This window comes from Ambystoma mexicanum, chromosome 12 (assembly GCF_040938575.1).
Source record: "Ambystoma mexicanum isolate Mex_15411 chromosome 12, UKY_AmexF1_1, whole genome shotgun sequence".
NCBI classification, from domain to species: Eukaryota; Metazoa; Chordata; class Amphibia; order Caudata; family Ambystomatidae; genus Ambystoma; species Ambystoma mexicanum.
This window is the reverse complement of record NC_090936.1, coordinates 657,237,017-657,261,700: the sequence shown is the minus strand read 5'-3', so window position 1 is coordinate 657,261,700 and position 24,684 is coordinate 657,237,017. Positions and strand designations below refer to the sequence as shown.

Sequence of the window (24,684 nt, the reverse complement as noted above, 5' to 3'; positions counted from 1 at the left end):
TGGACAGAGGCTCCATTTTAAGCGTGCACAACAGCAGTGACCGAGGGCATCCCTGCCATGTCCCACTCGATAATCTAAAAGGGTCAGTCAATGCTCCCTTCACCTGTACCTTTGCAGTGGGAGCACTATATAAGACAAAAACCCATTTCAGGAAGTTGACCCCAAACCCATTTTTTCAAAGACGTTTGTAATGTATAGCCACTCCACCCTATCGAAAGCCTTGTCTGAATCTATCGCTACAAGGCAAGCATCAATGTCGACAGACCTGGCGTGATGCATAAAGTAGATGGTCTTACTATTATTATTGGGACACCTAGCCCAGAGGAAGCCCACCTGAACTCTGTGGACGATGGAAGGAAGCAGGATTTCAAGTCTAGTTCCTAAACTATTTGCTAATCTCTTTACATCACTGTTCAATAATGAGATTGGTCTATAAGAACAACAGGATGACTGATTCTTACCCTCTTTGTGGATAACCACAATAATGGCCTCCATCAGTGTGTCAGGCAGATCGCCCCCTGCTAAAATCGCGTTGAACACTCTCACTAAGTGGGGAGCCAGTATTGATCATGCATTTTGTAAAATTTCATTGAGACACCATCACTTCCTGAAGCAGTGCCTGTTTTAATAGTTTGTGTAACTTCTTCTGGCGTAATGGGCAAATTTAGGGTGGAGGCTGCATCTCGAGAAATACCCGGGATGGGTAATTGGTCGGGAATTGTAGCAATGTATCCCTCGTAATCTTTGGTAAATTCCTTCCCAATATTTTCAATGTCATATCATGGGTCCCTCTGATGATCTTATGGGGGCTACCATTTTTCTTTTCCTCTCCTCCCTTAGTCTCAACGCCAGAATTTTGCCACATATGTCCCCTTTTTCGTGATATTTCTGCTTCAGGAATAACAGTTTTACTTTCTGTGTCCTGAATCAAGATTGTCTAGAGCTTTGCTTTATAATCTAAATTTGCTGGCCTTCGACAAGGCGAGATAGCTACCAGAAGCCCCTCCCGGCTGTATTTCAGCTATTCTCTTCCTGAGCAGATGCTCTTGTTTCGACCTATATTTCTTTTTCTGAGAACCCATTCGTATGAGGACCCCTCTTACGGTAGCCTTAAAGTCCTCCCACAGGGTTTGCACCCCAACCTCCCTGTTGTTGTTTTGTTCTAAGTACTCTTTAATCTCTGTAAGAAGGACCTGGGCGAGATGAATTTTTTGCAGGAAATCATTACACCTCCACCAGCCCTTCGTTGTTTATCTCAACCAGTTCCCTACTTCAATCTTAATCAAGTTGTGGTCCAACCACGGGCACAGTGATCACCTGAGATTCCGAGATCAGACCCTTTAGATCTTTGTCCACTAAAAGGCAGGTCTATATTCTCGAGTACGAGTTGTGAATAATACGTGTAAGGCCGGTCTCCCTCGGTGGGTTCGATGTCTGAGTCCCAGATCTCGGTTCACCCTCCTAAACAGGTTTGGATTTGCTGTCCCTCGGCAGGGCCATTGGAGCTTCCCCCAACCTTTTCCAATCTTTAAAAGGACCCAACACCATGTTAAAATCTCCTCCCACTATCAGGTTCGCTTCAACAAACAGAACTCCTTTTTCCTTTACCCCCTCCCAGAATGGCATTCATTCTGAGTTTGGGCAGTAAACTGATAAAATTGTGTCCCTCCTGCCATTCATACACCCCTTTACGAACACATATCGACCGTTCGGGTCAAGTGGTTCTTTTTCCACCTTCTGTCCCAAACGAGTTGAGAAAAGTATACCCACCCCTCTTTTTTTGGTTTGGCCTGACGACATGTATACTCCGCCCACTGATTTTCTCAATCAGGGTTCTTTGCCCCGCTATCAATGTGTTTTTTGTAGTAGAAGGATGTCCAATTTAGATCTCCGAAATTCTCAAAGGACTATGGATCCCTTGGCTGGAGAGTTGACACCACTTGCATTTAGGGAGCCCATCATAAAATCATAGCCTGTACCGATTAACTATTTGTGTACACTTCCTAATAGGTTCATCATCCCTGCGCCTCCACCTCTGATGAGCAAGGCTCATATGTTGCAACTGTGCCATTGTACGAATAAAACCGTATTAACAGAAACATTTGAACAAACTTGTAACTTTCATTCGCAATCATGTCCCCCCAACAAAACCACACCCTCCCTCCCCCTCCACTAAGCGTCCAATTATGAATGATATCCATATTCCGCCCAGGACCGCACCGCCTTTGGTCCCCAGAACTTTGGACCAATATGTCTTAAATAGGACCTCTTCTGAGCCCCTTTTCCTCTTACCCTCCACCAAAGGAAAGTGACTTTAGGTCTCTGAGAGGAATCACAAAAACCATAACGACATACTCTCCATAATTACTTTACCTCTCCCCAAAGGATAAGGTTAGTGTTCACTTCTTCCCCAAAGGGGAAGTACTAAATTTTTTAAACCTTCGCGAGCCGGGCATACGTCTTCTGTTCCCCAATTTCCCTTTCCTTGGCACATCCCTGTTACTGTCATCTGAGACACGTTCTCGTTGTTCTGATTTCCCCAATAAATCATCTTTAATCCTTTGTACAGCGTCTTCAGATACCAATTTAGATTTGTGGGGATTTGCGGGCCTTGTTTTCGAAGGAGATAGAGAAGAGGAACTGCCATCAATATCCACTCCCTTCTCTTTCAGCCACTCAGAGGGTAGCACACAACCTTCTTCTTGCCAGCATAAAAGTAGAAAGCTCTTGGAAAATTGTTATCTGTGAATTGCCGTATCCTATGGGGCCCTCTCTCTCCATGCCTTGTCGAGGATTTTAGCCGTCTCTGAGTAGTAGTGAAATCGGGTGAGAATTGTTCTTGGGACTCTAGTGCCCCCAATAGCGTGATGGGCTCGGTCTATAGTGGGTTCATCTGTTGTGTCATCCCCAACAAGGTTTTGATCACATTGTAGATATCTCTATGTCTCTCTCACACTCCCATTCTCTCTCGGGGAACCCTGTTAGGGGAGTTTTCCTAAAGTCTTCCTGGTGGGAAGACTTTATAAAACTATCCCTTGGAATACAGGCCCCAACTTCTAGTATTAGAACATTGGACAAAGTCATCAATGAACTGGTCCCTATTACCATTAGGTGCTTAAAATCTGAAACCCTTTCCCACCATTGGCTCAGCGAAGACATTCTTGCCCTTAGACATCTTAGGAGAGCAGCAGAACGTGCCTGGTGTAAACAGCCTACACCAGTTACCTTAGCCTCCTATATATTGGCGATGAAAACTTAAAGACCGCCGTGACCCATGGTAAATCTTCTTCTTATAATAAAAGAATCCTACAGGCCCAGTCTAGTTCCAATGAACTCTTTGCCATTCTAAGGGACTTCAACAACAAACCGCACACCACAATTGGACCATTCCACGACAATGCCTGGTGTCAAACCCTTCACGACACCTTTATTGGCAAAGTTGTCTCCCAACTGCAGTCCAGCATCTCCCATAATGCCCCCCATCCCCCTATTAGGGAGGATTTTCAGAAATGTGCTAATTCCCTTCTACCTTAGACACCCCCAGCTCTTTTTGCTGGACTTCAGGACTTTCAATTTCTAACCTAGAGAAAGTGAGACCTTTCTCCCACTTTCGCATCTATGTGTTTCTTTTGAATTTGGAGTCTGACAAACTCCATAGGCAATATATTTTCATTGTGACACACAGTACTTTCAGTGCAGTGGCACAGGGACGTGTTTTAGATTTCCCAAAGGTTTAAATACCTTCTCTTGGTTAAACTACTGTTTCCTAGAGCAGTGAAGTGAAACTGACTTTACTTACATTTTGTAACTTTCTAGACCCAGCACACACTATCTTACAATAGGGTGCTGGAGGGATTACTTAGTATCCCCTTTGTCTAGTTTCTCATGTAACATTTTAATGTTGCCTTTTCTACAATTAATGGCTGGTGGCAGTGGTTTACTTTTTACCACCATTGTTTGTTTTTACCGCAGGCTACAATTGCAGCTGCAGTAAGACACCCATGGGTGCCCATTTTGTCAAAATAGCCCCAGTCTTCTTTTCTCACCATTTCTTGTTGGAAAGGTCCTTCTTGAGATTTACTCTGCACGCCGAACCAGGTTTGGTCCCTTTGTTCATTTTGTCTTTGGCGGGATTCACGAGGGAAGCCTGCCTCTGGCTCCAGCGTGTCCAACAGGGCAGGAAGCGAAGGAGGTGCTCGAAACTTCCTGTGCTTAGTCTCCTTGATTACAGGAATGCACCCAAGGGTGACTGGCTGGAGGGCTGTCCTCCCTGCTGTGTGAGTGACAGCTAGGCTGCGAATGAATGGGAGAAACCTGCATAAAAGGGCAAGGCTTTTTGCTTGGAAGGCAGAGCCGTTCACTGGACGAAGGAATCCAAAGAAGAACTTGGAAGAGACGCCTGCTGCAACTCCTGGACCGTTGGTTTGCCCGGTGAAGCCCTTCTGCAGTGCTGAAGCTCCAAATTTGTCTCGACTAGAGAAGACCTGCAAAGGACAACTTCTCCCCTTGGGTTGGTGGGACCAATCGATCCCAAGATGAGCTCATCTGGAAATCCTCTCGAAGCTGGCTGTACTTCCCTTGCTGCTGCAGGAACTGAAGTGCCAGGAAGAGGAACACCAGAATTGAGTGAGTGTCTTTAAGTCGGACCCGAGCTCCAGGAAGATCCTCCGGACTCCCAGGAAGCAGGACTGCCCAAGCCTGAGCCACCTCAACAGAGTGCTGGACCCCAGATGCGAAGAAAGTCCAAAGTGGTATCCGAACCGCAGTGTTGCTATTTGCGAGAGACATGAGGAGCTGAAACCGCAAAGTGCAGCTGATTTGAAGTTTGCCGCTGACCTTCAATTTGTAGTGCAGGAGTCTGAAGCCCAGGAACAACAGGACCTGCAGACCTACACAGGAACAGAAGCCAGCTGGAACCAATTTCTTATAACCAAAGGTACTGTAAAACTAAGGGGACTTTCCACTTGTTGTGTAGTCTTGCTTGTTCTCAGTTGAGACTTGTCTTGGTTGATTTTGCAGATTTGCTTGCAGCTTTGCCCCTCACAAGCCTCCCAACTTGTGTCCATACAGTGATTCTATTTTTTCTACAAAGACTTATAAAAAATTGTGCAAGACTTTTGATTACCTGCAAGAAGTGCTTCAGCTCACTTAGACTTCTGCTCAATTAACATTGGCTGGCCTCGCTCCTTGAAAGACTCTTCTTACCTCTGACTTTGTGCTTGACCTTTCCTCCAGGAAAGGGTTAATTTACTTTGCATTGGGGGTTCATAAAGTACATACCTGCTTCAGAATATTTGTTTATTGTCTTATTTCCAAACCCTTTTTTGACAACAAACTCAGTAATGCTCTAAATGTACCAGTGACATAATAATGTACACATTGTCCTAGTTATTTAAGTCACCTCAGGGTGTAGGAACCATATGTGTGCCATCCCAAATGGGTACTTTCTGATTTAGAGAAACTAAGAGTGTGTATTTTGAAGTGTATTTTGTGTTACTTGTATATTGCGCCCTTCTGAAGAAGGCTTATTCAAATGACTTAAATACATTAATAATTGTTTAATCAAGAAACCTTGAGTGTAAGAGTTTATTTGAATACTTGTCACTGTGAATCTCTGTGTAGAAACCCTACTGCTCACATTGACCCCTCTTGAGATAACTGGCTGCTCAGCCACACTACCAACCTGTGTAGTACAGAAGTATACCATAGATCGGGTTCCTATTGCCAGGAGGTCAAGGTTGCTGTAGTCTCCCAAAGGGTACTGCACACAATCTTGCCTAACACCCCCACTCCCACATCTTTTCCATCATACAGCCCCCCTACTAACTCTCCCGGCTCTACCAAACCTGCTTTCTCCTTCACTCCATATACGTAGGCGGAAAATCAGAAATCACCCAGATCATTGTTAATATGAGGCCTACCACCTGCAAGGGTGATTCCTGTCCCTCAAGGTTCCTGGTTGGTTGTCTTGATATTCTCGGCCCCTAGATCACTAAACTCGTCAATCAATCCTTCCTTGAGGGTTTAGTTCCGAGGGATCTTAAAGAGGCCTGGTTTTCTACTCTCCTCAAAAAAAAAAGACAACCTCGATCCTAGACAGCAAAAAAATATCGCCCCATCATTAATGTGCCGCTCCTCCTCAAGGTGATGGATCGGGTTGCGTACCTACAAATGCAGCGATTCATTGAGGAAAACACCCTCTTGGGTCAGCGGCAATCCGGCTTTCGGGCACAACATGGCACGGAGACCGCCATGCTTGACATCAAGTCCAATCTCTCTGCCATCATCGATCAGGGGCACCCAGCCCTTCTTATGTTGCTCGAACCGTCGGCCGTCTTCGACCTGGTCGACCATGGAATATAGATGGCCTGGTTGCAAACATTGGTGGGCTGTTCCAGCACAGCCACGCAATGGCTCGCCTCTTTCCTAGGTCCCCGCACTGCCAGGGTTGCCATTGACAATGCCCGTTCCTCCCCAGTCTTGCTCACACATGGTGTTCCCCAGGGTTCTTCACTTTCTCCTACACTGTTTAATATCTACATTTTCCCTCTTCTTAAGTTCTTGATGTCCTGGGTGTCAGGTATACGAATTATGCAGATGACACCCAGGTTGTCTTTCAGCTTTCAGGCATCTTTGCCCAGGATTCTTTATCTATCTATTCGGTTTACTCAACCATACATGCTTGGATGGTTGCAAACTCCATGGCCCTCAATGCGGAGAAGACAGAGATTCTTATCACTGCCTCCAGCCATATGCTGAAAAGCCTAGCCCTGGAATACGCCAGCTTTACTATAGCCAATACCATAATCCCAGTGGCGAAGAATGTGAAAATGCTAGGTGTCACCCTGGACCCCGAACTTTCTATGAAGCAGCATGTTGCCAAGACCCGTGCCCCATGTGGCCATATAAATAAACTTCTTGGCCACATGCAGCCTTTTCTTACGACAAAGAAATCTGTCCATTTTAGCAGCTGCCCTGGTTAACTCCCGCCTCGACTATTGCAATAGTCTGTTGGCCGGCACAACCCAGTCCAACTTCGCTGCCCTCCAGGTCACACAGAATGGTGCTGTCAGAGCAGTGCTGGGTACCCCCAGGCGACCGTCCATTACCGAAGCCAGAAATACCGTGCATTGCGCTCTCTCAGGTCACTAGACCAGGCTAAGCTTAGCCAGCCCTGATTCAGCCTGGCCAATTATGTGAAGGTGAATTTTGTTGTACTGGCCCCTGCCACCTGGAACGCTATCCCGCTTGAAATGAAAAAGATTGTTTCTCTCTCAGAATTCAAGAAAAGCTGAAAACTTTCCTCTTCAATGCTATCCTGATCTAGTTTCATTGTCTGTTGTAGATCTCTCCGGTTACTGTCTTGTCTGTTATTTGTGCGCCCTGTGGCGAGTTGGCACGTTCGAAAAATTAAAATAAACAAATAAGTCTGTACTACTCAAGGTTTTGGAAGTAGGGCAGAGCAGCCAGGCTTATTTTAGGAGGGAGATGTGAGCTGTAAGTGCAATGATACGATATGATATGGCATTTATAACGCGCCTGTACACAAGTGTTTCTAGGTGCGACAAGACAAGGAGGGCGAAACAGAGGGAGGACAAAACAACGATCTTACTAACTCTTGTGTCATTCAGATTGCGCAAGTGCACGGAAGTGGGAGGGGAGAAGTGCTGAGTGGGGGAGGAGGGAACTCAGTGAATACATATGCCTTAAGGCTTTAGCAGTCCATCCCTATCTTGGGTCAGATTAAAGGTAAAGTAGGTAAGGCACAGCAGTAGAAAAGGCAATGTTGTAGAATATTCCCCAATTGCAATAAAAGGCTTTTGTGTGTCAAAAACGTTTCTCGAACCTTGGGGAAAGGCTCCCTATGGGCGCACAAGCGTTAGGCCTGGGCGAACGGTATGGGCCGAACACCCAAACACCGGAATCAGCAGTCAAGCAGCAAAGGGGTATTCGGAGGAAGGGGTGGCCCCGAGTGACACAAGAGTGTTTGCTGTCTCGAAAAATAGCTATTCAGGGCCGTAGCACCCCCGGGAACATGCGAACGGTATGGGCCGAACACCCAAACACCGGAATCAGCAGTCAAGCAGCAAAGGGGTATTCGGAGGAAGGGGTGGCCCCGAGTGACACAAGAGTGTTTGCTGTCTCGAAAAATAGCTATTCAGGGCCGTAGCACCCCCGGGAACATGGGAAGTGCAGTTGTGCTTGCGAAGCGGGCCCAAACGCAGACAGGGCCGTGAAAGGCGAAAGCCAGTTCATTGGGGGTGTCAGAACTCAGTCCCTCTAGCTACGTTTTTGGATAGGTGCGCCCAAGGCCTGTTAGACTGAAGAGTACAAGTAGCCCAGATTAATCATGATCCAGTGGCGCCTTGTCTAATGAGCCCCTGTGCTGCTAGAGGGGAAGCCTCTCAAATATGAACACACTTACGGTACTGCTGGATCAGCCGGCTGTATCTTCCTCTTTCTATGACCCGACGCAATGGCTTGTTCATTTACGTAAAAATTCCAGGGAGCCCAATTGCAGGGAGAACACCCACTTTAGACCCCTTTTTCTTTGTGTGTGCTCCAGTTAGATAAATCCAATATGTTAGAGTCCGAAATGTCTCACTCCATGTTAACCCCTCACAGGCAAATGTGTTGGACGCCATTGTTGTGCGGACAAAAACGCCTAGCCCCGTCTCGGGGGTTCTTATTAGGTAGCCGAGTAGGCCATTCAACACGCTCACCACCTCAATTCTTCGGTGCCATTGCGCTGCTCTCAGGGCTGCTTTAGTTGAACACTTCTAGAGTGGGGCTATATGGGATCCACGTCTGCCATGATTTTATGGGCTGTGGCTTCCCTTCAAGTGCCTTGAGTGGGTCCAACCTTCCCATAGGGGCAGCCTTCAAGCCGCAACATCGCATGAAACACAACAGAGCTCCATCTCGAGCCGGAACTGCACGTACAGCCGGGCCAACTACGCACACAACTAACTCCGGCTTCTGCCCGCCAAAAGTCTCCAAATTTGGAGCCAGAGTGTCCCGGAACAAACGTCAGATCTGCAAATGGGGAGGTCAAAGGGTGGAGGGGTCATGGGGTCAGTTCCCCTTTGTGTCCAACGCCCAAGGAGCAGTAAGGTTTAGGCAGCCATCAACTGCGTGCCCCCTGGCGGCCTCCCAATTTAACAAAACATGTGTTTTGCCAGTGTGGAAAAAATGACAGTAATTACAGCACTGCCATTTTTTCCATACTGGCAAAACAAGTTTTCCTGTGGGGGCCACGGATCTCCAGTCAGGCCTGTCCTGCCAGTAGATCAGGCCACTACCGGCAAAGAAATGTCTGAATCATTGGCACCGGTAATACCGGTGCTGGTGATTCATGCAATCCCATCCCATTAAATCCTAGGGGACTCGATGAAATGGGAACTTAACATCGTCTCCGCTGTCCGTAATATCCCGGTAATACCGGGATATCGGACGGCGAAGATGGTAAGGCAGTTTCAGGGGTATCCCGCCAGTAATACTGGCAAAACTGTAATGAGGGCCTATGTCTTTGTGAATTCTTGTATTGTTACAATTGCACACATCAGCTTACATTAGGATACTTTGTATCCTTGCATCTTTTGTTATAATGGATTTTTGATTGATATTACAATGAGATAGAAGAGCTGGTGGCAGTTGTGATATTTTTACTGTTTTCTGTTACATTTTACTCGTACACTTTCACATTTACTACAAATGGCTACTAAAGGTAGGTAGTACCCTAAGAAGGCAATGCCATGAGGTTTTTTGATTGTTCTTTGGTCATATATTTCTTTGGCTTTCTTCCCGTTTCCTTAGGTCAGAAAATGTCTCATGAAAATCCTTTCACAGGGAAAGCTGTGGCTTTCAGGGGCTAACCAGCAGTTTGTGTGTGCCAGAAAAGTGTTCAGGGACTGCCTAGTCCCAATCCACATCTCTGGTGCATGAATGTCTGTTGCCGGGCAGATGTGGTGTCCAGTGGCTATTGTGACGATTCACAGGATCTTGTCACTTCTCCCCAGAGAGAGCACTTACGTATGAGGCTAGGAGTTGAGCCTGCTATGCAACATTCCCCCTATGGGTGGCGGTCAGCGGGACCTCACAGGGAGAGACTCCCCTTTTGGGGACAAGGACTCCGTTCCGTGAAGTAAATACCTGCCCCACTTTCGTATGAACCCCTCAGACCATCACTTCCTCAGAAGACACAACCTGAACAGAGTATTCACTGTGTGCTATTGTGATACCACTTCCAATATTAGAAACCCAACACAAATCCAATGAGAAGAAGAGTGGAGGAGTAATGCTGATTGCTCCTCTATGAGAAATAGAAACTACTGTGAAGAGTGGTAACTATGAAGTAAGAAAGAATACTCCAGAGAAAGAGAAGGGAGGACCCAGCTAAAACACATAAAAACCAAAGAAGGACTTACATTAGATAGGCGTGTTCACCGAGAAGGTGATGCCTGGGAAGTTCAAATCGGGGAGAGGGAGCGCCAGGGCTTTCCGGGAGGTTTTCTGTCAAGAGGACATGATGGAGAACGAAGAAGCAAAGCAGTGCAGGAACCTGGGGAGGGGGGGGGGGGCTTCAAGCATTGCCAGTTGGTGGAGTGACCTCAAGGAGGTGGACCGCGTAGTCTCGCAACACTGCTGAGACAATCCAGGAAGTTACTCTACGGAGCGGTAGAGACCAAAGCAGAGAAGGAAAGAAAGACAGAAAGACACTGAAAGCGTTCCTCGAAACAGTGTGATCCTGACCTCACAGTGACGCCAACCTGGCAAGCTAGAGGTGAAGGGAACGACGGGAGACTCGGGAGGGGCCATGGGCAGACGCTAAACAGCAGAGAGTGTCAGGGATATCAAATGATTAATCATACTCACCCCAGTACCTGCAAAAGTAGCAAAGAGTATAACGAACACAGAGACTCATCATACTCATCCCAGTAACTGTGAAAACAGCTAAGAGAATAACGGATGCAAAGCGGCTATTCATACACGTCCCAGTAAATGCAAAAGCAGGAGAGTATATATCGAATCCAGAGGGACTGATCACAGTCGTCCCAGTGATTACAAAAGCAGTTAAGATGGGTAAGAAAGTCAAAAGACTGGTAATACTGAGTCACTGGCTGGGAAGACCAAGACAACAGCAAAGAGGAACAGAAGAACTTAGTGGTTCCCAAAAAGGAAAGTACTTACATGACATCAAAGTGGTAAAACAAACCTGGGACACTGGTCTCTGGGGAGTGAGAGACTGAAACGGGTACAAATGGAGATATTAATGTAATGAAGGTCAAGAGCCTAGAGGAGGGAAACAAGGAACTGTCTAGACAGGGCTTTAGAGAAGGTGGAAGAGTGCCCTTGAGGAATTAAAGGAACTGATTAACTACGTTACAAGGCACTATCTCAAGATAGACTATTGTAAATTCTGCTTTATTGAGATTTTACATTATAATGCAATACAATACGGCCCATCACAGAACATGAACAGAAAAAAAATCAACATTCTACTAGCCAACGAAAACCTTACTCATAATTGTTATTCTGTGCCCCTCCCCCCCCCCCACCCACACCCCATCTCAATTCACCACTTGGCCTGAGGAGAACCACTGCTGTTCCATGCCATCTGTCACACTTGACCACTTTAATGTCTCGCTTATTTAAAAAAATATGAATGTCCCAAACCTTTGCACAATATCCTCTATGTCCCTGCACACCTTCCTCTCCTCCCCTGCCCCACGTGATCAACCTCCAAGTTACACGGCTTATGCCTCCGTGGGCTCTATTCCGGAATTGCGACCATTCCGTCAAGCAGTTCATCCCCCTACCATGTATGGCTGCCGTGATCCTTTCCCTCACGTATATATTCTTTCCCGTTTTTATCCATTCCCTTTTACTCGGGAGGGCAGGTCTTTTCGAATGCATCGCCAGGAAGGCCCTTCTTGCCAGCAACAGTGTGTGCGACAAGTGAGGTAGGCCGCTGTATTCCCCCTCTTTTCCTTCCAAACCAAATAGAACCAGGAACTGTGTTTTCAATCTGGGGATCCCCTTCACCTCTTTGATTGACCCAAGGACTTCATCACAATACATCTGGACCTTGACACACCCCCACCACATATGCCAGTAATCCGCCCGTTCCCCACAATCTTACCGAAATAGAGGACTCGTCCCTGGGAACATCGCACTGGGTTGGACTGCCACCTATGGAGCAATTTAATCACATGAAGTTTATACAGACAAGCATTAGAGGTCTTGTACACCCCAACAGCACATTCTCTGCCATACCGCTTCGTCCACTCCCCCATCCAGGTCTTTCTCCCACCTACTCCTAAATTTCTCTGTACTTCCCCTGCCCGCCTCCACCAAGGCCCCATATAAGGCAGAGATCAGTCCTTTCATGACACATCCAAGTCCAGGACCTTCTCCCAGAGCGTTAAGTCCCTCTCTACTCTGTCTTTCTAATCGTTGGCCGTGAGAACCCCCAACTGCAAGTGAGAAAAGACTGATAAGTTTCCTATTGCAAGTTCCCCCGCCAAAACAACCAGTGAGATAAACTGGCCCGCTCTCCATAACTGACCAATCCTTGTGAGGCTGGCATCAAACCAAGTCTGGAACCTCTCTGGGTTTGGGATGCGGTCCCTTACCCATGGGGCCCACAAATGACTCAAAGGGAAGGGCCATGTCGTGACCTCTTTCATCTCCCTTCCGCCATAGATACCCGATGACCCCTAGCAATGGATGTTCCCTTATCCTCCTCGGAGGTTTGTCTCTCGGCATCCAGAATTATTCTCCTACACTCGCCGGTCTGAGATGAGAGTTCTCCAACTCCAGCCACCGACAATCCCTCTGTTCCTGCAAGTGCAGGACCAGAACCTCAGCGGCGTTGGCTTGTTATAGCAGAAGATGTCCAGTAATACCACCCCTCCCTTTTCTTTTGGAAGCACGAGGACCTTGTAAGCGACCCTCGCTTTCTTACCCTGCCACATGAATTTCAGGAGACAGCTCTTCATTTCTCAGAACCTAGCCGGGGGAATTTGGATCGGGAGCATTTGAAATAAGTAGAGGATTCTTGGGAGGAAGTTCATTTTCATGGTGTTTAACCGGCCCATCCAGGAATTCGTCAATTTCCCCCATTTCTCCAAGTCCTCGAACAGTTTCGCTAGGAGTGACGGGAAGTTTGCTTAGTCCTGTATGTCCTTTGTAACATTAACACTTTCCTCCTCTACACTCATCCCCAATGTATCTAGACCCTGCCTGTCGCTCGATTCCATCTGGCCCAACGGGAATAGGATTGATTTCCCCCTGTTGATTAGGAAACCTGAAAGTGCCCAGTATTCCTCAATTATCTGAACCACCATAGAGACCCAGGAACCCAGATTTCTGAGGTGCAGCAAGATATAATTCACGTTCCACCCCCACATGAATCCCTTCTACTCGAGGGTCGTCCCGTAGTTTCTGGGCTAAGGGTTCCAGCGAGAGGGCAAAGAGTAGTGGCCAGAGGGGGCAGCCCGGTCTCGTGCCCCGACCCAGTCTGAACCAACGTGAGAAATTCCCATTGGCAGCGACACATGCCTTCAGGTCTGAGTATAAAGACAATAAACCCCATAAAAAACCCAATCCCAATCCAAACTTGACCAGCGTTGCCTACACAAAGTCCCAGTTCACCCTGTTGAATGCCTTTTCTGCATCCACAGATAAGAGCGTGGGCTTACCCCCTCCGCTCCGGGCTTCTTCTGCAAGGATTTGCGCATCGTGTCGGCCCCTTGTCTCCCCCTTGTGAAAACCACCTGATCGGAGTGGACCAGTCTCAGCATATGCAAGTCGACTCACGTCGCTAGGACACTGGTGAATATTTATGCATCCACATCAAGGAGTGAGTTTGGGTGATACTACCCACTCACCCTGGGGTCCCTACCCTCTTTGTGTATCACCGTTATGAGAGCCCTCACAAATGTCTTTGGGGCCCTTCCAGTTTCCAGGATATGGTTGAATACTTTGACCAATTGTGGAACAAGGATGCCTGCAAATGTTTTGTAGAAGCTGGCGGTATACCAATCTTTCCCTGGCGCCTTTCCCAGTTGCAACCCACGGATTGCTGTTGTAATCTCATCTCCTGTGATGAGAGCATCCAATTCGCTTGACTCTTCCGGGGATCTGTTTCGGTAGGGACACCTCCTCCAGATAGGCTCCCAGAGCATCCCCCTCCAAGTGGTCTTCCCCCCCCTTTATAAACCCTAATAAAAATCTGCAAAAGTCTCAACCACTCCTCCTGTAGGCGTCTCCAGCGTAACCCCTGGACTCTCAACCGCCACTATCCATCCATCTGCATGTGGACCTTGTAGCCTCGCCACTAGGAGAGCATCTGCTTTGTCGCCTTTTTCAAAGTATGTCTGCTTCAGAAACTGAAGCTTCCGGGTTATCCTGCCCACCTCCAGCAGCCGCAGTTCCTCTCTTTTCCCTCTCAGCTCTTCTATCAGCTCCCCCGTTCCTTCCTCTGCTGCCTGTATTTGTCTTTCCAGGTCCCTAATCTCCTATAGCGTCCTCTCGCTTCCTGCGTGCTCCCTCTTTAAAGAGCGGGCCCCTCCGAGTCACTTTCCCAGCATCCCATACCGTCCCCTGATCCACCTCGCCCGCATTTTCTGCAGGAAATAGTCCCTTATCTCCCCCTCAAATTCCTCTCCGAACACTGGATCCTTCCACAGGGACTCATGACATCTCCATTTTGAGTTGTTGGGGCCTAGGTCCATCCAAGACAGGTCTAAGGATACCATGTCATGGTAGGACCAGGCAACTTGGTGGATCTCAGAACCCAGTGCCCCTCTCTTGTGGGTGAAAAAATTGCCACAAATCCCGTGGGCCATGCGTATCCATACAGTCCTGCAAGCCTCCCTTCGCACATGAGGGAACCACCATTCCTGTCTGTCCCATCAAACTCCTATCCCACTGCAGGTCGCCCACATGTTGAAATCTCCACCCAGCACCAAATGTCCTACTCCATAATTCAAGGCTTTGGCCAACATGGGCTTAAGGAAGTGCAACTGCCCTTGGTTGGGGGCGTACAGTACCACAAAGGTGAATCAGACTCCCCTCAGTTAACCCACCAGCAATATCGTCCTCCCCACATCACCAGACCACACCCTTTCAACCTCCATTTTTAGCCGCTAATTTATCAGAATGCCCCCCCCCCCCTTCTTCGCATTCCCCAAGCCCCAGAATATCTGACCGGTCAATCTGCATGGAATGGAATGGTGAACCTCGTTTCTTGAAGGAAGAGAACATGCATCCCCATTCTAGTAAACACCCTGGCCACTAAGGCCCGTTTAGTTGGTGAATTCAGCCCTTTAAATATTCAGTGTGGAAATTCAGAGACTATCATACCTTTCTACCCTATTCAGGTTGAAACACTTGTGTATAGGTGTTATAAATGCCATATCATATAATACCATTCTCTTACATCAATTCCCAACCTCTGGACAGATCGCATCCAGTACTCAGCATTTACCTCCCAGGACAAAAAAACAAACTCTTTGCTCCCCTCTCCAACCATATCCCCCCCCCCCCTTTCGAGTAGGAATCCCCACCAGTCTTCACTCTTCTGCGGGGGTGCCTCCTGACAAGAGTCGGGGGCGGGGGGAGGTGCTGGCCACCAGCCTTTCCCAAACACTGCGGTCTACCCTTGTACCTCCGTGCCTTCTGATTCTGCCGGGTTCCCGTCAGCCACCAGGTCCACCCTTGTGCCTCCCGATTTTGCAGGCTTCCCGTCACCCACTGGTCCCAATGTCCTTTCCAGGGCCCCTTTTGCAGGTGTTTGCTCAGTCCGGGGCCTGGGCTGTCGGTGCACTTCTATGCAAGCTTCTCCCGAGCCAGCTCCTCCTCACATGAAGCCCCTCTCACAGAGTACACTGCACCCTGGGGCAGCACCCTCCACTCTTCCGATAGGCCTTCGCCTGCTGCTCACCTGCCTGTCGTCCCTACTTTGGGGCCTCCCCTGGCCGCAGCTTGAGGGCCCACACCTCCCTAGATTGGGGCAGAGCCCTGTCTCTCAGGCTCTACCCTGACTCTCCGGGGTGATGGGAGGAGGATCCCCCCCAATTGCCCCCCCCACCCGACTCCTTTCTGGTCCAGCCGTTGCCCCACTCCACTCTCACTGCGGTCTCACCTCTCCGGGAGCCAGTTCTTGCTGCGGGCCTCCATCCCCTGCCGGGCCTCTGTATCTCCAGGCAGGCCCCATCTTCTCAGTTGCACCACATTTTCACAGGTTCCTCACCTCTGGGGCCAGCCGGATATATGCCAGCAACCCCTCCGGTCCCAGGTTCACACCTCTGCTGGTGAGTACGCACCTCTCCATGGCCCGGGTCACTACACACAGGCCCCATGTTGTTCCTGCAACCTCGCTGCTCAGGCGGGCTAACGCTGCATCGGTAAAGTTACTTTCACTTTCCCGTGGCTGGCTTCTGTCCGTTGCACCTCCGTCTGGAAGCACTTAAACTCGTTGAAACTTTGGGAGGACACGCCTCAAGGCTTCACACCCCAGTGGTGCCGCCGGTGTCAGCCTGGGGTCGGGGGGGGGGGGGGTTAGGTGGGGCTCTTTACCCCCAACGGCCCAGCAACACAGGAGCTACGTGCTCAGGCTGCTATCATGAGAGCACCCCCTGGTGGCCTCCTCAAGATAAGACTATTAAAGCCGAAAAGGCCTGTGTAGAAGAAGGAACAAGTTACTTACCTGTTAGTGTTCTCCAGCTTGGGTCTGGCATGGATTAACATTATCCCCATCGTCAGGCTGTGAATCCTCGGTAAAAGAGGATTTTTGGCCCAAATGGACTCTTCTCTGTATGAGTTAACAGATGGGTTTACAATAAACAGTGGTCTCCAAGCACAGTGTATAATGTATTTACCAAGCATATCAGTCTACTGTGGGCTGAGTAAATCCCTTGAGTCTTTCTATTGTTATGGAATAGAAGTCAATAATAAAAGTAAAGTTTGGAAAAAAAACATGAAAAGGGAAATATATTTGTCATCATTGAACAAGAATTCAACTGCGCAGTACAAATTAAATTTCTTATGCTTTTTTTTAAACATGGGTGGGGGTGTTTAATTTCCCGTTAAGAGAGTTACCTGTTGACTACACATAGTTTTAACACTGGAAATCGAAACCTTCACCCAAGCCCAAAAGTTGTCAGGATGCAGTGAGACAACCCCTGATACAAACAGAAAAAGAAGTAACCAACTAGAATGCTCCGTCTACTTTGGTTCCATGTGATAATCTTGGGTGATTCCAAATAAGACATTACTACTGTAGCCTGAAGGAGAGTAAAAGTGGTTTGCGATTAGATTCTCATTACTAGCATAGGTACAGTGATTTTGTTGCAGATAGATTTATGGAAGGGATGATTTATAATTAGGATTTCAAATATTAACGCCTAGAGCACAATACCATTTCACATCATTGTCATGTCTAGACACAATATTACTTACCAAGTTCCATTTGATCATCACAAGATTCATAGCCGGGTGAAGATGGAAGATTTTCATTACACTTCAGCATCTCTAGTGAGCTATTTAGTCCTGATGAGGTCTTATCCACCAATAACTGCACTTTTTGTACTAAGCTGGGAATTTCATCTGTTTTAACTTCCCACACCATGTTGTAATATTTCAAAAGACTGGACTAAAAGAAAATAAATACAATAAAAAGGCCAAATATGTTTCAGTTCCTTTCCATGTTTTACCATATATCATACGCAAACAGTTTCTTTTTACAACAAAAAAAAAGAAGTACTTAAGGATAAAACCATTTTACCATACAGCTTAAAGCCAAAAATTCACGAATGAGTGGTACAACTTCACCATGCGTAGACTATATCCCCATGATGATCTGATAGGCAGAACAGAACGTAGGTCTATGCTGGTCAATATATTCCAACCAGTGGATACCTGCCCTTTACCCTGCTGAAACACATTTGCTTATGAGCAGTACTGCAAGTCATTATAGCATGACAGTAGCCTGTGGGAAAGGAGAAACCCCAGCCAAATTAAGATCGGTTTAAAAACTCTTTACTAATTAGGTGGCAGTGAAGGGTCTTTCCCCCAGTACTCCCAAACACCAGGTGGTTTATGGGACAAGGGGTGGCCGTGAGGGCCAAAGAGCCACCATTCACAGAGGGGTTGAGGGGACTGCAATGGTCTCCCCTCTATCTTCCCACAATCTCATTTCCACAATGAATTCATCTGAAAAGTACAACACAGAGCGAAAAATAGTCCTATTGGTTGAAGAAATTTGCATCCACGCAAATGGACACATTTCCATAATATGGGCGCTAGTGTTCGAATTGTATGGCACTCAAAACGTATCATAATAAACAAACATAGCTAAAAATTGTAAAACTAAACTAAACGAATTTCCCATGTACATCACACATGATTTTAGAGGTCCTCAAACACCTTAAAAAAAAAAAACTGTTCAAGAATGAATTTAACCTCGCAATAATGAAAAAGTTTAGCCATTAATACGACAAAGTCTCCAACACGTTATGAAAATCGCATTCTGGTACCAAATTCTTAAGTCCTCAGCAGAAGTCCTGACAGTTGCCTGCAACAGAAAACCTGCAACGCTCAAAACAACATTGTGGCTCCTGGTTCAAAATGATTAAAAAAATAAAATAATTGCAAGCTCCCTAACCACTTAAAACTATTTTGTAAGAAACATGCTTAAAATAACTTGCAAGAAAAAGAAATCAGCCGTATAGCACAAGAAGTACAACTCAGTGGCAACATGCTCGTCTTAAAAGCAAGACAACGCAGAGCAACACAGGTTCTACATAATAGAATGACTAAACGTTACACCCTGCCTCCAAACTGAAATCTAGAGAGCGATGGCTATAACATGGGTGCAATTTAATGCTGACATGTACATCTTGTAATTTAAAAGAATATGCCTTTAAAAAGGAACTGTGAAGGCACCTAAGATCTAACCAAATGAGCATGGATGCCTTGTGGAGGTGAACAAACATTAACAAAATAGCAATGAAATAGGTAAGACACAGCCCAGTTTATTAAGTTGACTTAGATGCTGAAGCAGCCGCAATCAGCCTCCCAAAAGTTACTTTAGTTCCAACAGAAACAGGAAGTGCTCTATATACATGTTCAACATTCCTTCCGATGTTACCAGGATAAAGGTAAGGGAGAAAAAGCTCCTGATTAATATGAAAGTCCAACAGAACCTTCACCAAAAAAAAGAAAAACGGGTGTATTGTTGGAGCCAGCTTGAACTTGTGAAAAACGGCAAGACTCTTTATTTTTTTTTTAAAATATTTTTTATTGATTTTGCTGATCTCTCAACTTTTCAATTTATACAAAAGATGCACTACAATAAAAATTAAAAGAAATCGCACTTGTTATCTTACAATGATGTCGTGATCATCCCGATGACAAAAATACAGCAGCATATCCAAATGGTAAATGAATGATTAATAAGAATGATGTTAATTATTATAACATTAAAGTTATAGGATCCTTCAAGCTAAGTTTACTTGGTGCTATATATTTCTCATCACTAAAATCACTCAGGGCTATTAGAACAGGTTCTTCATCACATTTATTGTTTGTATAGATGTATAATGATTACATTATACATATGATATTAATGTCTTTACCTAGTGGTTTTTACATTTCTGCAGTGTTATTCTCATCATACAAATGCAATGCATTAAGGAAATTGATTGTGGCTATACGAATGCTCATATTTCCTGTTGCTACTATCATGGCCCATCTATATTCAGGGGGCACATTTGCGATCTGAACCATGTGTTTTACAAAATGCTTACATCTCAAATCAGACAGTGCTATGCAAACTGTAACCAGATGTTCAAGAGTCTCTTTGATGCATTGGCACAGAATCGACAATAATTTTCCTCTTGACTAATCTGTTTCCGTTGTGCCATGATATCACGGGTGGGCCATAGATTCACGTAATCTCAAGATGGCAGAACGTATTTGAGCATTTGGAGCCTTGCACAAATAGGGCTCTATAGTGCCAAGTTTCTTTTCACCAAAACATTGTTGAATAAAATGTTTATAGGTTAGACAAATTGATTGTGTGATTATCCAGTCTTGTAGAAAGATCTTCTTTTTGGCTCTATCATGGTCGGTAATCAAAGTTTCCAAAGACACATCGGCAATCGCCATGATTTCCATAACATTTCTTGTCCATTCTTGTACAAATTGATGCTTAGATGAAAACATGTAATTTGCAAGTGTTGTTAATAGTGTATCAGTTTTAGAATATACCAGGCATTTCCGAAAGAGGGCACATAGTTGCCAATGGTATTTGGCTTGTAACGACGTGAGACCCAGCTCATATCTCAGTCGAGGTCCCGGAATACTTTGGGGGACACCTAAAATTTGTCACCAATATTTGGTGTCAAGTTTGTTAAAGTAGTTACCTTTAATGATACTACTTGATTCAAGGCCATACAGCAATGTTGGAGTGATTTTCTGACGCCAAAATAGAATTGCTGGACTGATGGAAAATTTGCCAAACTTGTATAGGGTTAGCTTGGTTTGAGATATGGCTGAGGTCACCTTGTTTTCAATAATGATCCTCTGTGAATTAGCAGTTGGGATGCCATCAAAGGCAAGTCCTAAATAAGTATAATTAGGTACAATTTCTTAATTCACATTTTTGCCTTTCCATTCCATCCTGTTTCGAGATGAGCATTTAGGTGCATAATTAACAATTTGAGATTTTTTTAAATTGATGACAAGTTCATTGTTGTCAAAGTATTGAGTAAGAGCTATCAGTAATCTCTGAAGCCCCGTCGGGGTCTTTGATATTAAGACAAGATCATTTGCATACAAAGAGTTTGTATCACAACCTTGTGCATCTTCAGAGAATCAGAATCAATACTCGCAAAGATTGCTTTTACATTGTGGATAAAAAAAATTAAATAGGGCTGAGGCAAGTATGCAACCTTGCTTCAGCCCTCTTGCAGTTCGAATTGCTGATGACAGAAGGCCCATTATTGATAGTCTAATCTGCACCAATGTAGCAGAGTGCAATTTATAAATGATATCTGTTAGACTTGGTGGACATTGTGCTTTGATAAGTTTCTCAATTAATTTTACTCTCGATACAGAATCGAAAGCGGATTGCAGATCAATGAAAGCAAAGTAAATAGGAACTTTAGAATTATGGGCCTTTTTTTAGTGCATTCAATGCAAGTAGGTTTATCGCGGTCCCCATACCTGCGACAAATCCTGTTTGGTTTGGATCCCGTTGTTTGGCTTCATCTAACCAAAGATAGAAATCGCACAATACTAGGCGTGTAAAGATTTTCCCAGGAGTGTCAAGGAGTGCTATCGGGCGATAATTTGACGGCACTCCTCGATCGCCTTTCTTGGAAATGGGGACAATGAGAGATGTACACCATGAATTTGGGATCTTTTGTGTTTGAAGTATATGTTTAAAAATGTTGTTGAGGATGATGGTCCACTGTTTCGGATGTTCTTTTAACATATAATTTGTGAGGCCATCAGGGCCTGCTGCACGTGAGCTTGAGGATTTTATTATTAACCCTTCTATGATTTCCTCCGAGCATTCCAGGCTCCACGATGAGTCAGATTGCCTTATGTATTGATAATTATCACATTTTTCATCTAGATATAATGCAGAAAAATGTGCTACCCATTGAGCTTCCGATACACCATTCAGCCGAGTGTCCACTTGCTTTTGCCCTGTTCTTTCATTTAGCAGCATCCATATTTGTGAGGCATTTTTACTGGAGATTGAAGACATCAAAGTTCTGCTGTCTTTTTTAAACATATTAACCTTGTACGAACGAATCCAATTTCTATATCTGCATTTGATAGATTTTTTAGCTTGTTGTCTTTCGTCATATGGAAGTTTGCAGACAGATCTTAAAGCCTTTCTATAAGTTGTCTTTATTTGTTGAAGATGATAGTCATAAGTATGACTATGTTTCTTTGTCCTGAGGTCTTGAAGGTTATTCAGATTTTTGAACGGCTCTAATGTGCCCACATACGACTCAAAATCGGGTCCCGATTGATAAATTTGTAGTGCAGCATTCAGCATCTTTAGTTTGTCATGTGTCCACCTAAAGCGAGATTTGGCGTTGTTAATGATGAGATTCTTTGTCATCCATTGTTGTTGTTGTATATTAGAATCATCATCGCAAGACAAGGTTAGAGTTAAAATATGATGGTCACTTGTAGTCTGATTCATAATTGCGAAATTCGTTACCCTCATAAACAGATCTTCTGGGAGGAATATATAATCAATGATACTTTTCGCGGATCCTCTTTGCCATGTGGGCTGAGCCAGTATTTCTCCCGGCAGAGAGCCATTCGCCTTTCTGAGGCATCCATCTTGCATAAAGTTATGCAGTCTCATAATTCCTTGTAGGTTATTTCTTTTGTCTGGATCCACGCTATTAAGATTGAAATCACCTACAACTATGGTCCCCATGATATTATTTGTTTTGGCTATAGTTTCAAGCAATGTGGATAAATCTTTGTAGAAGATGTTATCAGAGATGGCAACTGGATTTCTATATAGATTGATCAAAGCTATATCTTGACTACCATTTGATATTTTAACCAATTGGGTAAAATTGTTCGGAGACGCCCAAGGTTGCAGTGTGAAACCTGCACTGATTTTGACAGCAACTAAAAGGCCTGCCATCGATCATCCATTCACAGCAGGTATCGCAGGTAATAAAGTTATTTCATGGTCATCCCAAATCGGCGGTGTTGTCATCCACGTCTCCTGAAGGGCGACTATCTCGAAATCATTTATGCCTTTGTTTTGGTCCAATTGCAGGTGGTCGGTTCCTCTGGAATTCCAACTAAGTAGGGACACAATTTTCATCGGCGCATCAGGCAATGGTTATGCTTTTGGTTCGAGTTCACAAAATGCACACTGGCAGTCTGGTTGCGTTGTCTGTGATGATTGTGGTTGGTCTCTTGTAGATGTCAGATCCTTAGGCTCATGGACTAGTCGTTCCGGATCTTGTGCCAACAGGAATCCCATCCCGAAGAGTACCATTTTGGCCCTCCAGAGGGTGTTCAAAACTAGTCCTGACTTGATCCACAACGCACGATCGATAAGTTGCTGTCGCATACGAATTCGACCTGATCAATGTCAACAGACGTGAAATCCTCCAATTCATCTATCTCATTGAATATGTTCAAAATGCTACTTCTACATAGGTCATATTTTTCATACGGAGCACTGCGACACTTAAGTATCAGTGTAGGATAATTTAAGAAGTTGTTTTTTTTATGCTCGTTCCTAGTTATTTTTTCATTGCCATCTCTTCTTATTTGATTGTGCGTAAGTTTCTCCATTGTATTGGATACTTTTTCATAGCCATCTCTTTTTGTTTGATCGTGACTGCCTGTCTCCATTGTACTGGATCGCTCTTGTATCTTGGGAGGAATTGATTAATGTATGGCTGCATTATGATCTTGCGCCGTGGTCTTTAGTTGGTTTATATTTAAATGATGATCAACTCTGAAATTTTGTTGAGGTTTTTCTATGGCAGCAGTCTTCATAGTGGCAGTTGAGGTTATGTCATTTAACCGTTGTAAGAGATAGGTATCTACCGCTGCTTTGATGAGTCCTGTACGATCATCTATATTTAGGTGTTCTTGTGGTTCCTTTGAGGCTTTTATTGTTGGCGCCGCCAACTGTGTAGTAGCGGCTTTCTTCGGCAACACATTCTCCTTTAGCACGTTTACTCGCTCGGCCACTGATCTCTCAGTGATTGCAACTAATTGGTCCAGTGGTGAGTTAACTGAAGGTGGCATCTTTATTGGAGGTTGTTGATTCATTATGAGCTCATCTGGAGGTCTTTTCGAAGGCGTATCAACTTTTAGAGCCGCATTTGGGATTGAGTCGGGTTTGTGGCAAAATTAAACGGGTTTCGTAAGATCTATCATTGGTGTTTGAGTTTTGGCCTTCATGGTTCTATTTGGCTTGGAGATATTTTTATAGGGTTTTGAAATTAAATGTCTCGGACGTCCTTTGGCACGGGAACGTTTATTAAAAACGTCATAGATTTCTTGACTAGGTGGTGGTTGAAGGTCAGTAGGTTGGTTTTCTATACTAATACAGGACGAGTTCGATTCGACAGCTACAACCTCTCCACATTCCACCAGACAAATTAGTCGTGTAAATGTCGGTAAAGCAGACACTGCAGCACATTTTATAGTGTTTTGTACGCTCTTTATTAGCACATCTCTACCTTCCATAGGTTGGAGGACTGGCTTTGAGGGACTGGGCAAACGATTTTTTTTTTTCAATCCAGTCTACAATTTTTTGAATTTGGCATGATTGAAGTTTGAGTTTAAACTTGAGAGATTCAAACAACTTAAATAAGCTTTTAATATTTGTGTTCACTGCAGTAAGAGTAATTTCAATCAATCCATCGCTAGTTTGTTCTGTAATTTGCTCCATGGATAGCAAACGACGCCTCAGGGTCGGTTGTATATAGGAGGCAGTAGATGAAATACTGGAGTCAATGGAACATCGCGCGTTGTAATCTGGGGATATTGTGATTGAAGAAGTGGTTATGTTTCTAACACTAGCCTGGATTGAAAAGTCTGAGACCACCTCAATACTTTCTGTAATTTCTTCCACACATTTTAATTGCGGCCTTTGCGTTTTCTTATTGA

The 24,684-nt window shown here is 45.2% G+C and overlaps 1 protein-coding gene across 6 annotated transcripts in view; it reads right to left on the bottom strand.

Annotated features, from left to right (window-relative positions):
- Window positions 1-24,684, bottom strand: part of HBP1 (HMG-box transcription factor 1) — a 735,347-nt gene that overhangs the window by 554,935 nt on the left and 155,728 nt on the right. For 3 of the 6 annotated variants that reach the window (XM_069629135.1, XM_069629136.1, XM_069629137.1), the window contains one exon: window positions 17,467-17,659. The exons of the other annotated variants lie outside the window; for them this stretch is intronic. In XM_069629135.1, the coding sequence (XP_069485236.1) occupies window positions 17,467-17,659 (193 nt within the window). The remainder of the gene's footprint in view (window positions 1-17,466; window positions 17,660-24,684) is intronic. 6 annotated transcript variants of the gene reach the window in all.